At 45.7% G+C, this 21,108-nt stretch overlaps 1 protein-coding gene across 4 annotated transcripts; it reads right to left on the bottom strand.

Moving 5' to 3' along the window:
- Nucleotides 1-540: 540 nt before the first annotated feature.
- On the bottom strand, nt 541-20,998 carry PABPN1 (poly(A) binding protein nuclear 1). Of its 4 annotated transcripts, XM_070426649.1 has the most exons (9): nt 20,917-20,998; nt 20,530-20,617; nt 19,666-20,105; nt 5,294-5,408; nt 4,590-4,657; nt 3,914-4,020; nt 2,603-2,690; nt 2,367-2,518; nt 541-1,472 (listed from the first exon to the last, which is right to left on the bottom strand). In XM_070426649.1, exons 3-9 carry the CDS (start codon nt 20,095-20,097, stop codon nt 1,433-1,435), a joined length of 1,002 nt encoding a protein of 333 aa, XP_070282750.1. In that variant the 5' UTR covers nt 20,098-20,105; nt 20,530-20,617; nt 20,917-20,998; the 3' UTR covers nt 541-1,432. The 4 variants fall into 4 exon arrangements, with proteins under 4 accessions (XP_070282750.1, XP_070282730.1, XP_070282737.1 ...); XM_070426629.1 differs by lacking the exons at nt 19,666-20,105; nt 20,530-20,617; nt 20,917-20,998 and adding an exon at nt 5,741-6,091; XM_070426636.1 differs by lacking the exons at nt 541-1,472; nt 2,367-2,518; nt 2,603-2,690; ... (1 more) ...; nt 4,590-4,657; nt 5,294-5,408 and adding an exon at nt 15,805-19,013.
- Nucleotides 20,999-21,108: the final 110 nt, after the last annotated feature.

Raw genomic sequence — 21,108 nt, 5'->3', positions numbered from 1 at the left:
ACCTCGCGCAATTGGAACGGATCTCCTATGTAACCCGAGGACCTACTGTACTAAATTTAAGGATACTAAAACAATGAAAGCTCGTTTTGATCCTTAAGGGAAGGACCCAAATTAGCCCATGTTATGTGGTCACTGCATGGCTAAGATAAGCTTTGCAACTGTTAGCTAAATGTTTGTTTTTCTCACCTTGGGGTAAAGACAGGATAGGCTACCCAGACCACAATCTTAAGATTCTAGCAGTGCTCGGTTTGCACATAAGTTTTATCAGGAACACACACAAAAGTGCTATTAGATCACTCTAATCTAACCATTCTTTTACTTCCCCAAGCTCATTTACTTCTCAAGTACCAATCAGGGCTACGTGATATCCAAAAACCCACCATCCTCAACTAAACACTTAATGTTGCTGCTAGTTGTTCCATTTTAACTCCTATTCCTTAATTCATAACTAAGAACTTCCCTTCCACAACACCAGCACTTCCACAAAGGAGAATTAACAGTCATCTGGAATCTAAGAGAGACTAGGAAGATAAATAATCCTTACACTCAAAAGGCCGAACAATTTTTATTTTCAAAAACAACTTTATTCATGACACATTTTAAAAAAACTCCCACCCGCTGGAAATGAGCTAGAAAAATAAACAAAATCCACCTCCCACCTCCCTGTGCCCACTTCCTCCCATTCCCTCCAAATAAAAGGGAAAGAAAAAAAAAAAGCAAAGGGAAAAAAAACAAAACTGAAAAACAAAAAAAGTCACCAAACCCCCCAAAACAAGGTAGTGCATTTCCCCAGGGGGAAGGGGAATTTACACTGGAGCCGCTGGGAGCGGATCGGAGATCTTCCGGCTACAGAAACCTGCAAAGAAAGACACTCAAAACAGAAAAAGAAACACAAAAGGAAACAAAATAGATCACCAGGCAATCTGAAGGAGCAGGGCGCCAGAAAAGAAGGGTGGGGTGGGTGGTTAACCTGGCAGGACAGGAGCAGGCAGGAGGGTACTGTGAAAGTGAGGAAGATGGAGGGAAGGTAACAAGCAGAACAGTTTGGTGTCCTTCCAGAGCCCTGGGTTTAAAAAAAAATCCCTCCTACCATCCATGCCCACCTACCCTTGAGCAGCCCCCAAAGGGGTGAAGTGGGACAGGGAAACAGTGGGAGCAGCTTGCGCAGTTGAGTCGAGTCCATGGCGAATCCCCAGAGTGAATAAGCAGCCCCCTGCCCCACACCCTGGGCCTTCCCCTACTCCCCAAAGCAGGTCCCTCCTCAGCAGTTAGTTATGGGATTTTCCCCCCTTCCACAGTATATCTTTTTTTTTTTTTTAATATTTTTTTTCCATCAAGGTCATCTTCTGTTTTCTTTTTTTTTTTTAATTCTTTTTTTTTTTTTCCTTCTTTCCTCTTTTTTTCCTCTCTCTCCTCCTAATACACACTTTTTTTAGTAAGGGGAATACCATGAAGTCGCTCTAGCCCGGCCCCTGGAAGAAAGAAGGAGAGTTAGGTGTTAACACAATCACTAGATAGCTCAGTACAAGCCCCTCCCCATGGGCCCTCGCCCCAGTTACTGTGAAGGGAAGGGGGGCAAAGAAAATTTCCAAGTATTCTAAAACTGACCCCACAATCTCAGAAACAGTGACACAGCTGGCAAATGGGAGGGGGGAATTAACAAAATACTTCTCCAAACAGTAGCAATAGAGAAGTGCACCTGAGACAAAAGAGCAAGGAAAAGGACTCCTTGTCTGTAGTTTTCTCAATTCTCCACAGGTCTACACTCTCGGCCCTCACCAACAGAACCCACCTCCTGGGAGCAGATAGGTAAACACTATGAAAAGCCCAGGTCTGTACACCTAACTTACCTATTTAAGTGAAAAGAGAAGTAAAGCAACATGGGCACCGCAAGACTGGCTCAGTTAAAGAGTAAATATCTCAATATCCTCCCTCATGGTTGTTGAGGAGGATCAACTAGCCTCTGGTATTCTTCCAAGGAACCTTCAAACGTCAACCCCTCCCTAACTGGGAAAAGTAAAAATGTCCAAGCAGTACTTTCGCTGCTCTGAGGCCCTGTTCTTCCAGACTTTCTGTGTAAACCCATTCACTGCCACCAACTCTCAAGGAAAATCATGCTGGGGGAAGAAGCATCTCTCAGGACAGAGTGGAGAAATCCAGCCCTTATGACCAATTCCTGCTCCAGAAAAAAATGATGAGACTGGCCACCTGGCCTGGCCTGCAACTACCTTCCTCACCCTGCACAGGCAGGAGACCAAGTCCCTGGAGACCAAGGGGAGGGTTAGGGAAGGTTACTCAGATCAGGAGAGAAGTAAACATAAAGGTTCATGGGAAGTGGGGGAGAGGAGCAGCCCATCTATCCTGACCTGTAGACACGACCCCGGGGCCTGCTGTTAAAACCACTGTAGAATCGAGCTCGGGAACTGTTGTAGTTGGTGGTCCGGGCACGGTATCGGGCTCGCGGGAAACCCCGGTCTGTTGTGCTGATCCCTGGTCTGTTGGTTCGTTTTGGGATTACCTGAGCGAAGGATGTACAATATAGAGCTTAAGTCAACCTGGAGAGTTTACATAGAACCAAAATAGCAGTGAGCATGGGGCTTACCTTGATTTGTCTTCCTCTAAATAGGGATTCATCTAAGGCCAGGGAAGTCCTCACTGACTCTTTGTCTGAGAACTCTATATATGCAAACCTGCAAAAAAGTGAGACTTTAGCTATCTGAGAATGCAAACAGTAGCTCATAGGTAAAATTCAACCTTGCAGGCATGCTTTGTTTGGGTACAATGTGTTCACCCTTTAAATTATTGGTCAAAAAAATTTTTTAATGTTTTTATTAATTGTTAGAGAGAGAGGGAGAGAAAGATGGAATCATCAATGAGAAAAACACCATTGATTGGCCCATAACCTGGGCATGTGCCCTGACCAGGAATCGAACCAGTGACCTCTTGGTTGATGCTCAACCACTGAGCCATACCAGCCAGCTGGTCAAATAATTTTTAATGAAAAATTTTAATCAAAATGTCCAGCTACTCTTAGAAAATTGTAAAACAGGGTATACAGGGCCTGAATTTCTATAAGACAGAACCAGGTAAGGCGAAGCAGAAGCTGCCCCTCCCCTTCCAGTTCATGATCCCATTCATATCTAGCCTTCATCTTTATTTTGTCTGGCCCCTGAAAGCATTTATGTGCAGCCTCTGAAATGCAGAGATGGGCAAAAGTAGGTTTACAGTTGTGAGTAAGCAAGTTTATTCTTGTATTATATATTCTTCCATACCCACCACTGTGAACCTACTTTTGCCCACCCCCGTACATCAACATTAATGCGTTAAGCCCTAGTCGGTTTGGCTCAGTGGACAGAGCGTCAGCTTACAGACTGAAGGGTCTGGGTTCGACTCTGGTCAAGGGCACACGCCCCGTTTCGGGCTCCATCCCCAGTAGGGGGCGTGCAGGAGGCAGCCGATCAATGATTCTCTTTCATCACTGATGTTTCTATCCCTCTATCTCCCTCTTCCTTCCTATCTGAAGTCAACAAAAATATATTTTTTTAAAAAAGACAAAGGACACTTGTTGGAACAGCTAGTTAACTTAATCCTCAATATAAAATCTACTTGTTTTTATCTATTTATTTAAATCCTCACCTGAGAGTATTTTTCCATTGATTTTTAGAGAGTGGAAGAGAGAGGGAAAGGCAGAGAGAAATACTGATGTGAGATAAACACATGGATTGGTTGCCTCCTACAAGCACCCGTACCAGGGCGGAGCCTACAACTGAGGTATGTACCCTCGACCAGAATTAAACCCAGGACCCTTCAGTCTACAAGCCAACACTCTATCCACTGGGCCAAACCAGCTAGGGCTAAAATAATCTATTTTTAAATTGTGACTAAAATGACCCCAACATACTTCCACACTTACCCTTTGGGATGGCCACTAAATTTGTCACAGAGTATGGTAACACGGTTGACTGAACCACAGCCATGAAAGTGTGCTTCCAGCTCTTCTGCTGTTGCACCATAGTCCACCTGTGGGGATATATAAATACATACATACATACACACACACACACACATATATATTTGAAGGGAGGGTACATTTCAAAGGTACTGGATAAATTCCCACCTCAATAGATACACTGCTTAGCCTTTCAGGTATACGTTATCCATATAGAGCAGTGATGGCGAACCTATGACATGCGAACTCATTTTTTTGGTTGATTTTTCTTTGTTAAATGGCATTTAAATATATAAAATAAATATCAAAAATATAAGTCTTTGTTTTACTATGGTTGCAAATATCAAAAAATTTCTATATGTGACACGGCACCAGAGTTGAGTTAGGGTTTTTCAAAATGCTGACGTGCCGAGCTCAATAGGTTCGCCATCACTGATAGAGGAAAGTACATCAAATCTGGTTCTCTTTTCTTTCCAACCCCAGAGGCTCTGCTGATTGCTATTACTTTTTACCACCTCCCAACACTCCCTCAGCCCCCAAATCTATCACCTATCCTAGAGATGTTTCTTTCAAGGCTTCTATTAAATGACTCCCCAAAATAGGACCTCCCACCACCCCCAATCTGGGCCTTAGTACATACATTGCCAACATAGATGGAACGGGCATCAGCCTCCATCTTCTCTTCGATAGACATGATCACTGGGCCAGCTTTGGAGGAGAAAAAAAAATTGCTTTTTACTTGACCAATATATGAACCACCACCATCATCACTAGTGAACACGAAGATTTTGGTTCATTCTTTGCTGTACCCATTGCCTAAAATAGTGCCTAGCACACAGTAGGTTCTCACTAAATATTAGCCAAATGAAGAAATAGGGTAATACATTCTTTAAAAAAAAAAAAAAAAAATCAAAGAAAACAGTACAGGAATCCCCTCCCATTCCCAAGTCAAGTCCCTAACGAATAGGTTTGGTTGAAATGATCTGATTAAAGGGGAAGCCCCTGCAGCTGAGCGGTTTATCTCAGGACTCCTAACTAAAGAGTCACCAATTTAAGGAAGAACTATTACGCTTGAAGGTCAAATGCCAGCTGGCAACCTCCACAAAGGGTAGAGGTAGACTAAGAACAAAGAAATATAGTATTTGTAACAGGGACAAAGGGAGGCACCCACTACCCTCACCAAAACAGCTTGCTTCACAAAGGTCAACGGAATACACAATGGACTATGCCCGCCGGCACCCGCTCAGCAATTGCCGACAAGCAGCTCCAAGGTCCAGTCCATCACATCCCGCATAACCCTTCCCATCCGGGCACCGGCTCCGCGTGCAAGCGCCAGCCACTCACCATTGCCTGGAGGTGGACTCATATTCATCTGCTTCTCCACCTCGTTCTGCAGCTCTTTTAGCTTCTCGGCTTCTTCCTCCATCTCCCTGACGCGAGCTTTAATCGCTTCCAGCTCCTACAATGAGTGGGGAAGGTATGGAGAAGAGCTGAAGAGGAACCACCGCAGGGCTCTGCCTGCTCTCGCACGGCACGCGGCCCAGCGGTGCTCGGCCATTTCCCTCACCACACGCGAGGGTCATGACGAGAAGAAACGCAGGCAATCTTCTGTGCAACAACACTAGGCACCCATGACGCCCGAATCCACCCGGCCGGGCCTCTCCAGGCGGCCGAGGATCCGGGCCCGGCCCCAGCCACGTTATTCCCCGCCCACCCGCACCCCCCGCCCGGGCCCTGGGCCTCCCGTGACACGGCCGGTCCGCGGCCAGCTCGCTCGCCTCCTTCCCTCACCGGGTCTTCAATGGCGCCGTCCCCCGGGTCCCCCTCGACCAGTCCCGGCTCCTCCTCCTCCTCCTGGCTGCCGGGGACTCCCGAGCCAGGCCCAGGGCCTGGGGCGCCCGGTGGGGCACGGGGCCGGGGCGGCTCCTCTTCAGGCTCGGGCTCTGGCTCGGGCTCCAGCAGCAGCTCCTCAGGCTCCAGTTCCTCAGACTCCAGGCCGTTCCCGTAGTCCCCTGCGCCCCCCGGGGCCCCCTCCCCGGCCTCCCCACCGGCCCCGGGCACAAGATGGCGCCGCCGCCCCGGCCCGGAGCCCCGACCGCCCGCAGCCCCCGCTGCCGCTGCCGCCGCCGCCGCCGCCGCCATCGCCGCTCAGACTGGGGCCCGCCGCCCAGCGATTGGAGAGCTGTGCGGGCCACGCCGACGACTCATTAGTCAAGCAGCCTGCCCGTCACTACGAGCTAAGACTCCATTGGGGAATGTTACTTGGCAATCAAATAAGACCCCACCTCTGAGGCGGGGGATTGCTCCAAATTCTCAAATCCCGGTAGGTGAAATCGGCCAGTCAATCAACACGCGTCCCACCTCTTCTCAAGTCCTTAGGTAACAATACCGCCACGCTGTGACGACTTTCCTGCTTCTTCCGTTTATGGGCGGGTGCACGAGGTATATGCCGCTTCGTGATTGGTCGCTGGCTAGACAAGTGGCAAGGACCAATCTTCCGATTGCTTGGACGCAGTGGCCCAGTCTCAGATGGCGATTGGCTCGCGAAGGGCTGACATCCGTTTTGATGGATGAACCTTGCCCCCAAATGGCACGCGGGGCTTACCGCACGGGAAAACGCAGGTCACATGACTAGTCTTAAAGTGGCCACCATTTGACACTACTGGTTGCCAACTGTTGGAAGGTACGAGCCGGACGCATTGCGGCGGTTTCTGGCAACTGGTCTCCTGACCAGAAAAGCACCCGCAGATTGGGATATTGCTTGAAATGGAGGGTTCTGAATGGAGGTCCCCAAGAAGGAGCTTGCTTTTGCCATTCAAGTTATTGGTACTACCATCCACCAAGTCTCCCAAACAAGCAGGGAGGAATCCTTATTCCAGAGCTACCAGGCACGAGTTCTTTCCGTTCCGTCTTCCTGCACGGACGTATTTTCCAAGACCTCTGCGCATGTCCCAGTTTCGCCTCTTCCTTATCTTCCTTGGACTTTTTGCTCTGTCCCCGTAATGGGTCTCTCGGCTTCCAAGGTCGCCCCTCCAATCAGCACAACTCCCAGACTGAGTTTGCTCCCCCTTGCTGTCCAGGCCACCGTGGCTTACAGACCTCAGGACTAGACTACTATGCAAATGTTATTTCCACACTCGCTGCAGTGCGTGTACCTGCACCCGTCGGTGCCTCCGTACCTGCAGCTCCTCTTCAACAAGACCGTTGCAAACCTCTTCTGAGAAGCCTTCCACTAGACTCCCCCCTTTCCCATGGTGGAGGGGCGGGGGGCGGGGGGGAGGACTGCTTCACTGTGACCTTAATTATGTTGTGTTGCGTTTCCTAACTAGGTCCTCAGAGCTTGGAGATAAGAGGCCGGTTCCTATTTATGTTTGCATCTCCCCTGTGGGGCAATATACCTAGACATAGTTAAGTGTCCAATAATGTTTGCTGACAAAGGATGCATTGACTGGGGCTCTGGGTACCACCCTTCATCTTCAGTGCTTTCCCAGCCCCCAAACCCTCCTTCAGACCCCAGAGGACTTTCTCCAGTCAGGATCCCACCACACTGTTGCACTATTAGATACTAGCGAGACCTAGTCCTGGAAGGCAGGGTTGCCATATTTCGATAGTGAGCCTATGCATTTGTTAAGAATGAAAGAACGGAGGTGCTAAGTCGGCAAGAGGGATGTTTGTAGCCAGACCAAGCTACGGTTTGAAAGCCAGTTTAACACGAGCCCAACCAAATAATTAAACAACCCCAATAGGAGCAGGAGGATTTGGACTAGAGGACATCCCTGTTTGCAAAAACAAAAGTCACAAGCTTCTCAGTATACCCCACTCTTCCCCCCTCACTCACTTTTTCTCGCAAATCCTTACCTCAGAAACAGGGGAACTTGGAGCAGAGTGACAGTCACAGTCCTCTAAACATTTCCCTGAAAATTTCTTCATCAGCTTCAGTGGTCTGGGAGAACTAAATTCAGCACAGAAGACAAGCTCTACAATGTGAGTTCACTGGAAGAAAAACCTTTTATACTGTACTTAATCCAATAAAGATTTGGGTGTTTTATTGGGACCTAGTTTAATCTAATCAAACCAATGAAGAGAAATGGGATTTTTTTAAATGCCTTCATTCCTAATTTTGTTGAGCACTTGATTTTGTAACAGGCATGATCCTAGCCTCTTTACTATATTATCTCATTGCAGTCTCATGACCACCTTAGGAAGTATTTCCAAAACCATATCTTTTTTACAGATGAGGAAAAAGTAAAGTAACTTGCCCAAGTCATGAAACTAATTAGAAGTGAGCAGGGAATTAAAAGTCAGTTTTCAAAGTTCAGATCTATCAAAATTACTGTAAGGTTTGTTTTAAAACACAAAGATTACATTATATCTGATGCTGAAACTGGAAAAAAACTAAGTTCCAACAATAGACAAGTGTGTAGGCAAACTATAATACATCTAAAGATTATTATGTACCTATTAACACTTGGAGTGGGGGAAACGAGTTAAGTCGGCTCGCGTGAATTGCGCGTACTCCGCGGGAGCCGTCTTAACTCGCTCGGTTCATATAGATTTGCGGTGGAGTGCGGGAAACGTGTAAACTCGGGCCGATTGTAACTGCGTATTACCAAATATTTGTTTGTTTGCCGTTCACAAAGATACCTACCTGCGTATGCGAACCGTTTCATACCCATTGGGGTAATAGGTATCATAAAAATCCCTGATTTTGCGCGGGAAACCTAAATAATTGCCCGCGCCATCTTATATTTTGGCGGGAAATTCACCCCACACCGGAGTGTTAAAAGGTTTACACAGCCCTAGCCGATTTGGCTGAGTGGATAGAGCGTTGGCCCTCAGTCTGAAGGGTCCCAGGTTCGATCCCAGTCAAGGGCACGTACCTTGGTTGCAGGTTCTCCAGCCCTGGTCGAGGTGCGTACAGAAGACAAACAATCAATGTGTCTCTCACATTGATGTTTCTCTTTGTCTCTCCCTCTCCCTTCCACTCTCTCTAAAAATCAATAGAAAAAGATCCCAGGTGAGGATTAACCAACAAAATAAAAATAAAAGGTTTACACATAGTGTGTGATAACATAAACATTTTTGTTAGTCCAAAAAAGTAGAATGCAAAATTGTATATAAAGAATGACTAAAACTATGTATATCTTATTTTTAAAAAACCCAAAAAATTAGGTATTGGGGGTAAAAAGGAACAAGAACCAGTATAGTCTTGTCTTTGGCAGTATGTACCAAAAGCTTTTTTAAAAAATATAATATATTTTATTAATTTTTTACAGAGAGGAAGGGAGAGGGATAGAGAGTTAGAAACATCAATGAGAAACATCGATCAGCTGCCTTCTGCACACCCTCTACTGGGGATGTACCTGCAACCAAGGTACATGCCCTTGACCGGAATCGAACCTGGGACCCTTGAGTCCACAGGCCGATGCTCTATCCACTGAGCCAAACCGGTTAGGGCACCAAAAGCTTTTAAAATGTTGAAATTCTTGAAGCAGTAGCCCTGTAAGTTGCTTGGTGTTAAAAAAAAGAAAGAAAGAAAAAGAAATGTTGAAATTCTTAACTCAGCAACTGTGTTTCTTATCATCTGTTCTAAAGAAATAATCTAGCCTGGTGGGTGTGAACTAGAGCATAGTTTGATTCTTGGTCAGGGCACATACCCGGGTTGCACGCTGGATGCCCAGTAAGGGACGTGCAGGGGGCAGCCGATCAATGATTCTCTGTCATCATTGATGTTTCTATCTCTTTCTCCCTCTGCCTCCCTCTCTCTCTAAAATCAATTAAAACATATTTCATTAACAAATAATCTAAAAACTGGGAAAATATTTGAGAATTAAAATATCCATCAAATTGAAAAAAATGTATACAACTTGAATGTCCAAGTGGGCATTTTCAGGAGAATTATTGTACAAACATAGATGTAATTTTTCATAGTCATTATACCTTCAAAATATTTTAATGATAAAGAAAAATGCTTGCTATATAATAATCAGAATTGGAGTATACATTATGTATAGGTATGATCATAAAATATAAGCACAGATAAAAGATGGGAAAGCAATATGCCAAAACATTAATAGTGGTTCTTTCCGGGTAGTAGGATTATGATTGATCATCTTCTTTATAATTTTCTATGTTCTAAAATTTTTCCACAATATCATATTATTATTTTTTTGTGTGGTGGTGATGTGTGTGTGTGTGTGTGTGTGAGGGGGCCTATTTAAAATTTGTAAAAACGCCAACTTCCAAACTTACTCTAATAAGCATGATTACTTTTTCAAACACATTAAAAAAGATATTTGAATGGTGACTTGTAAAGATACTTCCCTGTTAGAAGGCATGGATACCACCTTACTGATATTTACCCATTCCCTATCCCTGTGTGCTCAATGAGTGGTAACTAAGTGAATCATCTGTAAAATCTGATTTCCTGCCTGTTATTAATGTATAAAGAACATCAAAGAGATGACTCTGAGAATTTTTTTTAAGTTAGTATATGTAATAATATGAGACCCACCCATTATGTATATTATTTTCCTTCAGTAATAACCTATCAATAGAGAGCTGAAGAATTTTGGGAAAACTGAAACTCAGTGATGTGCTCAAGAAGGAAAAATGTGTTAATAGAAGTGAATGGTCAGTGCAATTGCAAAAAGGAGAATTAAATTAGTAAAATGAATGAGGATATCTCCAGTTTTGTCTGGAAGGGAAAAGTTTTCTCACTAAACATAAATACTTGGCTTCTTGGTAGTTCCATGCCCATTTTTGACTCCTGCTTTGAAATTTTCTTTTTGCTTAATTTTATTTATTGATTGGTTTTGGAGAAAGAAAATCTATTTGTTGTTCCATTTATTTATGCATTCATTGGTTGATTCTTGTATGTGCCCTGATGGGGGATTAAACCCGCAACCTTGGAGTATTGGGATGATGCTCTAACCAACTGAGCTCCCTGGCCAGAGCTCTGCTTTGAAATTTTTACCGGCTACAATAATTCTCTATAATCTAGAACTACTAGTAGTCACACATGGGTACTGAGCCCATGAAGCAATGAATAGTCTAAAATGAGATGTACTGGCAGTGTCAAATATACACCCAATTTCAATGACTTAGTATGAAAAAGAGACTATAAAATAACTTAATTGTTTAATATTAATTATAGATTGAAATTATAAGTTTTTATATACTGGGTTAAATAAAATATTATTAAAATTAGTTTTACTGGGTTTTGTTTGTTTTTTTAATCCTCACCTGAGGACCTACTTACTGATTTTAGAGGGGGGGGGAGGGAAAGAGAGAAACATTGATGTGAGACAGGAACATCAATCTGTTGCCTTCTTGAATGCACTCCAATTGGGAATCGAACCCACAACCTAGGTATGTGCCCTAACCAGGAATTGAACCCACAACCTTTCAGTGCATAGGACAATGCTCCAACCAACTAAGCCACACTGGCTTATTTTAAATGAGGCTATTGGAAAATGTAAAACTACATCTGTGGCTTGTATTATATTTACTAGAGGCCTGGTGCACAAAATTTGTGCACTGGTGTGGGGGCGATCCCTCAGCCTGGCCTGCGCCCTCAGGGGATGTTCCTGCAGGGAGCGGGCCCAAGCCATCGGTCAGACATTCTTAGCACTGCCGCAGAGGCCGGAGAGGCTCCTGCCACCGCCGCTGTGCTCGCCAACCATGAGCCTGGCTTCTGGCTGAGCACACTCCCCCTGTGGGAGTGCACTGACCACCAGGGGGCAGCTCCTGCGTTGAGCATCTGCCCCCTGGTGGTCAGTGCCTGTCATAGCAACTGGTCATTCTGACATTCAGTTGATTTGCATATTAGCCTTTTATTATATAGGAGGATATTGGACAGTGTTAATATAGAACCTTAGAGATTGATCACTTACTCTATTTTAAAGCAGGCTCCAATTCTTTCTTTCTTTTTTTTGTTTGTTACTTGTTATTTTTTATTGATTCCAGAGAAGAAGGGAGAGGGAAAGAGAGAAACATCAGTGATGAGAGAGAATCACCGATTAGCTGCCTCCTACCCGCCCCCTACTGGGGATCCAGCTTGCAACCCAGGCATGCGCCCCTGACCGGAATTGAACCTGGGACCCCTCAGTCCGCAGGCCGATGCTCTATCCACTGATCCAAACCAGACAGAGCTCTTTTTTTTTTTTTTAAGATATTTTATTTTTTGTTATTAATCCTCACTGGAGGATATTTTTCCACTGAATTTTAGAGAGAGTGGAAGGGAGGGGGAGAGACAGAGAGAAACAGCAATGTGAGAGAGATACATTGATTGGTTGCCTCCCAGTCAGGGCCAGGGATCGAACCTGCAACCGAGGTACATGCCTTTAGTCTGCAGGCAGATGTTCTATCCACTGAGCCAAACCAGCTAGGACTCTTTCTTTTAAAAAAGAAAAAAAATTATATATATATATATATATATATATATATATATATATATATATTGATTTCAGAGAGGGAGAGGGAGAGAGAAACATCAGTGATTAGGGGGAATCATTGATCAGCAGCCTCCTGCACACCCCCTACTGGGGATGGAGCCTGCAACCTGATCATGTGCCCTGACCCGGAATCAAAGCATGGTCTCCTGATTCATAGGTCGATGCTCAACCACTGAGCCACACCTGCGGGGCCAGACTCCAATTCTCTCTAGTCAAAGTCTGGCCCTACCTATTTCAATCCCTAGGTCTTCCCTTGTATATACTAATAAGTGGGGTGGCCATTTAAATGAGAAGGAACCTCTGTTGGGCTGATTAATTTCCAGTCTGTTTGGTTAACTTTTTAAAAATTTTGTACCTGAAAAACTTGTTTTAATATACTGTACCAGAATTATGTATTCCTTATTAAAATATCAGAAAATATGAGAAAATAGCCTGGCCCTGTGTGGCTGTGGTTGAGGGTCAAGGCATGCACCAAGCAGTCCCAGTCAGGGTACATGCCCGGGTTGCAGACTCGATCCCTGGTAGGGGCATGCAGGAGGCAGCCAATATATGTTGATGCATCAGTGTTTCTATCTCTCTCTCCCTCTCCTTTCCTCTTGCTCTAAAACCAATATAAATAAATAAATAAATAAATAAATAAATGCAATAAAAAACATTTTTTTTTTTAGTTTTTTAGTTGTTTTTTAAAAAATATATTTTATTGATTTTTTACAGAGAGGAAGGGAGAGGGATAGAGAGTTAGAAACATCGATCAGCTGCCTCCTGCATACCCCCCACTGAGGATGTGCCTGCAACCAAGGTACATGCCCTTGACTGGAATCGAACCCGGGACCCTTGAGTCCGCAGGCTGACGCTCTATCCACTGAGCCAAACCAGTCAGGGCAAAAAAAACCATATTTTTAAAATATATTTTTATTGATTTCAGAGAGGAAGGGAGAGGGAGAGAAACATCAATGATGAGAGAGAATCATTGATCAGCTGCCTCCTGCAGGACCCCCACTGGGGATTAAGCCCGCAACCTGGGCATGTGTCCTAACCGGGAATCGAACCATGACCTCCTGATTCATAGGTTGACATTCAACCACTGACCCATGCCACCTGGGCAATAAAAACATCATTTTGAAAAACATCAGAAAATACTGACAACAAAAAGAATAAAACAAAATCACCCATAAAATCCACCACCCAGAGATAATCACTACTGATATTTTGGTATATACCCTTCCTTAAATTTTCAACACAAAAATACATATAGAGGCATGTGTGCACACATTTATTTGTTTATTTTTGGGAACATACTGTATATATTATTTTTTCCTTTTTAAAAAAATATATTTTTATTGATTTCAGAGAGGAAGGAAAGAGAGAGAGAGAAGCATCAATGATGAGAGAATCACCGACTGGCTGCCTCCTGCACACCCCCTACTGGGGATTGAGCCGTACATGTGCCCTTGACCGGAATCGAACGCAGGACCTTTCAGTCCGCAGGCTGATGATACTCTATCCACTAAACCAAACCAGCTAGGGCTCCAATTTCATTTTTAATGACTTTACTCGTCACCTTAGAAATGAGGCCTTTCCTAACCACTCTATTTAAATTTGAAATCTATACATAGGTACACCTTCCAATCCTGCCCTAATGAATTATTTTTCTTCATAGCATTTTTTAAAGATATATTTTTATTGATTTCAGAGAGGGAGAGGGAGAGAGAAACATCAATGATGAGAGAATCATTGATTGGCTGCCTCCTGCACGCCCCCCACTGGGGATGGAACCCACAACCCGGGCATGTGCCCTTGACCGGAACTGAACCTGGGACCTTTCAGTCTGCAGGCAGACCCTCTACCCATTGAGCCAAACCAGCTAGGCTCTTCATAGCATTTGTCACCTAACATGAAATGTTATGTTCGTGAATATGGTGAGATTTATTTACCTGTTGTTTGTTTCTCTTACTAGAATGTAAGTAACATGATAGCAGAAATCTGTGCTTGTTTATTCACTTCTCTACTTCAGTGCCTAGAACTATGCTTAACACACAAAAGATGTTTGAATGTTTTGCTACATGAATGACTGAATGAAGAACTATATAATATTTCATTATATTGTTTTCTGGTTGATTTTTAGAATATTGTAATTTATATCTCACCTCTATCCACATTTAAGGCAGCTTTTAAAGTTTTCAAAGGATCTAGTCTTAAAAACAGAATATCTACAGTCCATCAACTTGCTAAAATTTTAACTAAATGTTGCTTAACTTTAACCAAAAATGCCATTTGGAGAAATAACATTCACAGAAAACTGAAAGGTAAACAATCCACCTGTCCATTTAGTCTAAAATGTATCCCAGTATTAAACTGTAGCATCATAGAGCATATTTTGGCCAAATTGTGATGAACCTAGTTAAACAAGCTTAGGGCCTACTGAATCCCCATTTGGCATTTCTATAAGAAACAGTGGTGCAAAATTCAGCATATTTGTTCTCAGGTATTATAGATTGTGGTGTCCTTGATATCACTCAGTGTCTTCTCAGAAGAGCCACAAACTTTTTGCCCATCTTGGGAACTGATGTACTTTTACAAATCCTAACATGAATGTGAATCTCATTGTGTTTTCTAATTTGTCTTTGCTGCCAAGAAGCTCAGAACTGAATTCATAGCCTCGTTTTAATATTTGGGAAAACTGCTTAAAGAATGCCTTCTGTGTATTAATTTTCCTTTTGCTTTCATTTTATTATAATATTTCAATTTTCCCTATTTTAAAAATCTGTATTTTCCCATGTTTTATCTTTTGAGTATTCTAGTAAGATGTTGCTTTTTGGCAAATATCAATCAATCAATTATTAAACCAATAACACTGCAGTGGAGATAAATGCACTAGCTATCATAGCTTGATGGTATTAACTATTAAGAGCATCTAATTCCCCTTTCCCCTGGTGCCATGTTCACCAAGCCACTCTCAGATTTTAAGATGGCCTGCCCTGTATATTTTTTTTTACAGAGAATGGAAATGCAACCCTGGATGCCTCTAAGCAATGTATTTCTTTCTACAATTTTAACACATAAACCCAAATATTTTATTGCATTGGATTCTAGAAAGACTAGAAAATTCCTGCTTGTAATTTAAAATTAGGACCACTATTCCTGGCAGACATGATTTTGATGTGGTCCTGGACTAGAAGTACAGAAGGATGGGCTAATTCCTATCGTTTCCATCCAACTTAGCAGTTTGCATTAAAATGTCCGAAACCAATTGTCTCCAGGGATCAGAAAAGGAAGCAGGAACTTCATTTTTGCCAGACTTAAGTCTAAAGTAGGCAACAGGGTATATTGGGGAGAAATGCTCACTATCACACACTTCTGATTAGAGTTTGAACACAACTGGGGACTTGACTGCCATCATACAAAGATATTTGGTAGGTTTTATTTGTGCCGTCCCAAAGTACCATACTAGCATACACACAACCTCTTAAGGCTTGGGCTGGCACAGATGGAGTTCTTGGCTTTGGGCATTTGACCCAAGTGGGAGGACAGGGGAACAACTCTGATTTCCTATTCAACACTTCCAAAATCTCTATTACTCCAGTTCTTGCCTTTAACAAAGGGCATGTCGAGATGATTGGATCAAGAAACACCCTGACCCCAGGCTACACAGTGTAGAAGTCACAAACCCTGATCAGTCCTTCTCATTAAACTTCTGGGCTTTATTTATTTATTTTTAATACAACCATTACATATTACACAAAAATAAAAGTCAAACGAACTTGGTATTTATAAATTATTAAATAAAAATACAGGAATATATATTTATATTTATAGAGCTTTTTCTTTTCTTCTAAACTAACCAAATCTTTCTCCTGCCATTTTATGATTTAAAAAAGTAAAATAGTGTATGCCCTAGAATAAGTGGGGAGTGGGCTTCATAATCGCAGGACCCAGTTGCTCTACTTCTGCTCCTTCCTTGGCCTAAGCAGTCCCTATTTGTCCCTTTGGGCTCTGGAGAGAAGGAAACACCCTCTCCGCCTATTTAATCTCTGAAAAATAGCAATTAGATTTATTTCCCTTATTTAAAAAAAAAAAAAAAAAAAAGGAATGGGTTTAAAAATTGGGAGCCATACTCAGGCTTCCTGGCCAAGAACTAATCCCAAGGAACTCTATGGCTCTAGAAGAGTCTCTACTTTTCCCTGACAGAAGATTCTCTGGGGTTTCCATTGCCCCTCAAGAAGGGCAAGATAGTTCAAAACAGCTCACTGTGGTCCCACCCAAGCTATGCTTCTAGGAATCCATACCAACCCCCTTACACTTTCAGAATACAGCCTCTCCTTCCACCCAGGTGTGAAGGCCTCAGAGTAGGGCATCTCAGTTACCATGGTCCCCACTGCCCCTGTTTGCTAAAGGCCCCCCAGAAGAGCTAACATGGAAAGGCACCCTGTAGTAGAGGGTAGGGTGACGAGTCTGCCCCAAATCTGGGGGAGCACAGGCTCCAATTTGGAGCTGATGGTCTAGTCAGTGGTTTTCTAACTTTTTTTCAGCAGCAAACCCCTTAATGCAAATAAAATCTTACCCTGAACCCCGACGTGTAAGACAACTACAAGGAGAGCTGTTCTGTTTGAGGGCAAGTAGCCAGCCTGCTCAGAGTGCCACCCTCCCCTTTCACCTTCATCTTCCCCAAGGACTCCTGAGGCAACCCCTAGGAAATGTTGGGGCTCTGCCAAGCAGTTTGAAAACCACTGGCCTAGTTTGTCCTGAGCAAGTCAGAGACCCACCCCCACCCCCACCCCAGTGGCCTGCCACAGAGCCGCTCTGAGTTTCTAGCATCAGCATACTCATGGCAGACCAAGTGGCACATGCAGCCTACCACCTCCCCCATAAATACCATTAAAAAGTGCAGCCCTCTCTCAAGCATAAAAGTTTGGGCTAACCACCTGAGGCCAATTTTGGTCCCACATTCTAGTGAGTACAACTAGGTTGCCACCTTCTGGGACCAAGTGAAAAATCTCCAAGAGTTAACCATGGTCTAGCTAAGCTGATCAGTGCTCAGGATCAAGGGCAGGGTTCTAGAGCACTGTGTATGGAGAAGTCAGCATCGGAGAGCAGCAATTTTAGCACCTTAGAAAGTGCAGCAGTGAGGTCTGGCTCAGGGCATGCATTTGGAGTGAAATCATTTCTTTCTCAAAAGAAAAAGCTATAATCTGAATCTGTTCTAGAAGGCTGTGAGCTCTAAAGTTAACATTCGCAGACTCTGAGGTACAAACAACACCCAAGCAAATAGCGTGGCTTCAAAGAAAAGATAAATGCTTCCAGATCATGGTAGGTACTCTAGAACCCATACACCTGGCCCTTGATAAAGCAGCACCAAAGCCCACCACACGGAACAGGCCAGGCACGGAGTACACATCACCCTCACACCCATAGGTTTCAGAGCTGGAATGTTCCTCTCAAGGCATCAACAGTCTCACTGAGACATAGTGCAGGACCCAGACTGTATTCTAGATCAGCGTGTACGTCTACACTCAGAAGGAAAATTAATTAGAGCCCCAATTTAGAGTTTAAGTTTGGGAACATAAGGTCCCAGAGATAGGGGACACTTTAGGCACCAGTGTACCCCAGTGGGAGAGGAAGGCGGCAGGCAGGTCCAGCTACCAAAGCCTCTACCCACTGCAGGCTCCGCAGCCCTGCCTTTCTGTCAGAGCCCAGGAGGCAGCAGCAAGTGCATGATGCACAAGGAAGGGGGACCGTGAAGGAACAAGGCCAGCTGTAGAACTGCACTTCTCTCCAAAGCCCTGCTAACGACTTTCTGCAGAGAAGTGACCGAAGCCTTCATCTGTATACAGTGTTTCTCCCTCAGCCTTGAGGCAACAGGACAAGGGAAGGAGGGAGGGGGGGGATTGAGAGGGGGGCAGAGAACTGCCCCTGTTCTTGCCACTGCAAGAGGGAATGTTTTCTCTTTAAAGAATCCCACTACCACCAGATTAGACAAGCAGCCCAGCATGCACATGCACACGCATGTCCAAGCAGCCCCCTGTCACAGCCGCCTCTCCCTATCACCTGAGAATCTGAGCTTCCATTCAAAGGGACGTGCCTCCCGTGTTCTCCCCAAATCCCACTCATCCAATGGAGATGCCAGCCCCTTATGCAAGTCCACCTTCCTCGGGGCTGCAAACTGAGCTCCAGCGAGTTTCCTGTGCCTATACCCACAGGCATGATCCCTCCCACCTCCCCCTCCCCCTGGAATGACTCCATCTCCTGGCCCCTGACTTTCCCAATACATTCCCCAAGGTTTCCAGTTCACTCTTCCAACTGCCTGCCTGGCACACTCAGTTCCCTCACACACTACCCTGCCCCTTCCCATCCTAGTTCCATGCCCATCCATTCACCCCACTTCTTTCAAGGGCATTCTCTGTTCTGTTCCTGTTCTACTGTCCCCCGGCACACCTAGCCCCACTTGGCCCTGGACTTTCTCACTTGCTAGCAAAAAATGCTCCTACAGTTACCAAGGCCCCTAGTGCCACGGCCCCCGTCAGCACTGTCCTCACTGAGGCCCAGTTCCCCTCCCGCAGGCGTCGAGCCTCCTCCAGGGCCCCGTCCCCGTATAGAGCTGTGAACTCCGCCTGTGGGAGAGAAGGGAAGCAGGAGAGAAAGAAGGAGAAAGGGATATCAGGAGAGGAAAGAGTAGAGAAAAGAGGAGAGGGAGAGTTCCAGTTCCATTCACTGCAAGCACTACCCCATACCCAGCCCCACTCTGGCCAAAGCTAACTGGCTGCAGTCCCCTCTCATCCCCCATGAGTGCTTGGCTTATCTGCCTTCCCTGCCTCAAGTGAATCCCAACCTTTCCTTGGACAAAAATTGTGCTAAAAAAAAATATTTAAAAATTCTACTCAGAACTGGCATCCTCTGACTAGACTTGCCTGACCACCACCCGTCCCTGATTCCTCCCCCCATGCCCATGTACTCAAGTGTAAAATGACGTCTGGATGCCATTTGTCTGCTGGCACTCCCATGGGTACTATGGATTCTGTTCTCTGCTTTAGACCATGTGCCCATCCAGTGATGACTACATGGCAGCCCTAGAGTGCAGCATCCTGCGTCATGCCCATAGCGAGGGCATCTGATTCCACCCAAATAGGGTGTCTCAGCCCCCATGCCTCATTCATTCCCAGCACAGCTTCCCAGCCTCCAGCCAGAGCACCCCCCACCCCACGCCCCTCCTGGAGACCAGCTTTGCAGAGGGATGTGCAGAGCAGCAACTGAGAAGCTTCTTACCCAGCCCCCACTACTGTGGATCCAGTCGGCCAGCCGCGTCTCCAGGTAGGCCACCATCCACTCCTGTACTTGTCCCACAAGTGGCTCCATCTCCTTGTTGACACTCTCAGCACACAGAGCAGCTCCAAAGACAAAGAAGGCCACAAGGCGACCCCAGTTGGGGCCCCCTTGGAAGAGTTCATCAGAGACCTGGGTGAAGCGTTGCTGGGCTGAGCCCGGGGTCACATGCAGCTGAGCCGCCAGATCAGAGAAGGTGCGACGGAAGCGGGTCTCGAACTCATCTCCAGCTGCCCGCATGGCTTGGTGCAGCGGGTCAGCTGCTGGGCCCTCTCCGGGACCCGCTCCACAAACATAACCCTTCTGCCTCAGCTTGTAGCCTACAAAGTCTGCCACCAGAGCCCGTGTGTCTGGGGCCGAGGCTGGGGTCGCCATCCGGGCGGCTGTAAAGGTCAAGGATAAAAGACTAGCATGAATATATATAGTCAGAGAAACAGAATGGGGCATTTCAGGTTTGGCCAACCCAGTGAGACAGGAAGGGAGGTGGGAGGGAATGTTCAGAGACCACTAGGCAGGGAGAGGCAACAACAAATTAAATTAAATTTACTTGTTATTAAATGTAAACAAGTAAATTTAATTTAAAACTACTTTAGATTTTACCCATAATAAGACAACAGCAGTTCTATGATACCCCTACAAACCCCGCTCTGTAGTACACACCTTTTGGCTAGAGAAGAGGCTTAGAACCTCCCCAGAGGTAAGATGTGAAGATGCTGGCAGAGGCACAAGATGGGGGAGGAGACGGGCCGAAGGGAAAGGTGGGGGAACCAAGGGTTGCCAGGGGCAGAGAAGGAGGGGCACACTCACCCAGCCTGGATGGCAGCTCTTAGGACCCAGCACTGGTGGCAAGGAGCCCCCAGCTGGGGCCTTTCATCCTCCTGGCCTGCGTGGAGCCCTGGGAAGGGGAGGAGGATATCAGAGCCAGGTGGGGAAGGCCAGGGATTAGGGTCTGGGCTGAGAAAGGCTGGGATTGCAGCTCCCAGGACCAGGCCCCTGCCTCCAACGCTCTACCAGCTGTGTGGCCGAATCCATGTTTAATGACTGTCCTCCCGGGAAACCCAGGGCCAAGGGCTTCCTGCTGACACCATCTCTACTCCGGTCTCCCCCCAGTGCAGCCCAAAGGCCCAGCTCCTCCCTCACCCCAACCCTCAGCCTGTCTCCAATCCCTCCTGCCTGCCAGGTTAGGGATCTCACGGGTCAGGCCGCTGGCTGCCGGGATCCAGGCCGTTTCCTGGTGCAGGAGCTGGGAGGGAGGGAGAGTAGGAGGAAGGGAGGGAAGGAAGGAGGGAGGAGAAAGGGGGGGCGGGAGGGAGGGCCCGGCGCCTGGTGATGATGGGGCCCAGAGATGCGTCCAGAGAGAGGGGCGGGGCTGGGACGCAGGCTTGG

Source organism: Myotis yumanensis, unplaced genomic scaffold (genome assembly GCF_028538775.1).
Source record: "Myotis yumanensis isolate MYYU_CA2020_CCGP unplaced genomic scaffold, mMyoYum1.0.hap1 SCAF_1, whole genome shotgun sequence".
NCBI lineage: Eukaryota > Metazoa > Chordata > Mammalia > Chiroptera > Vespertilionidae > Myotis > Myotis yumanensis.
Note: the sequence above shows the minus strand (reverse complement) of the source record. Positions and strands in the feature narration are given on the sequence as shown.

What these genes read in the sequence shown, in the direction of transcription:
- PABPN1 (XM_070426649.1), bottom strand. Translation starts at nt 20,097, where the DNA reads ATGGCGACCCCAGCCTCGGCCCCAGACACACGGGCTCTGGTGGCAGAC. An exon ending in TCCACAGTAGTGGGGGCTGG is followed by an intron (nt 5,409 to 19,665) that starts GTAAGAAGCTTC and finishes CACTCATTGTAG; the next exon opens with GAGCTGGAAGCGATTAAAGC. An exon ending in GTTCCATCTATGTTGGCAAT is followed by an intron (nt 4,021 to 4,589) that starts GTATGTACTAAG and finishes ATATCCCCACAG; the next exon opens with GTGGACTATGGTGCAACAGC.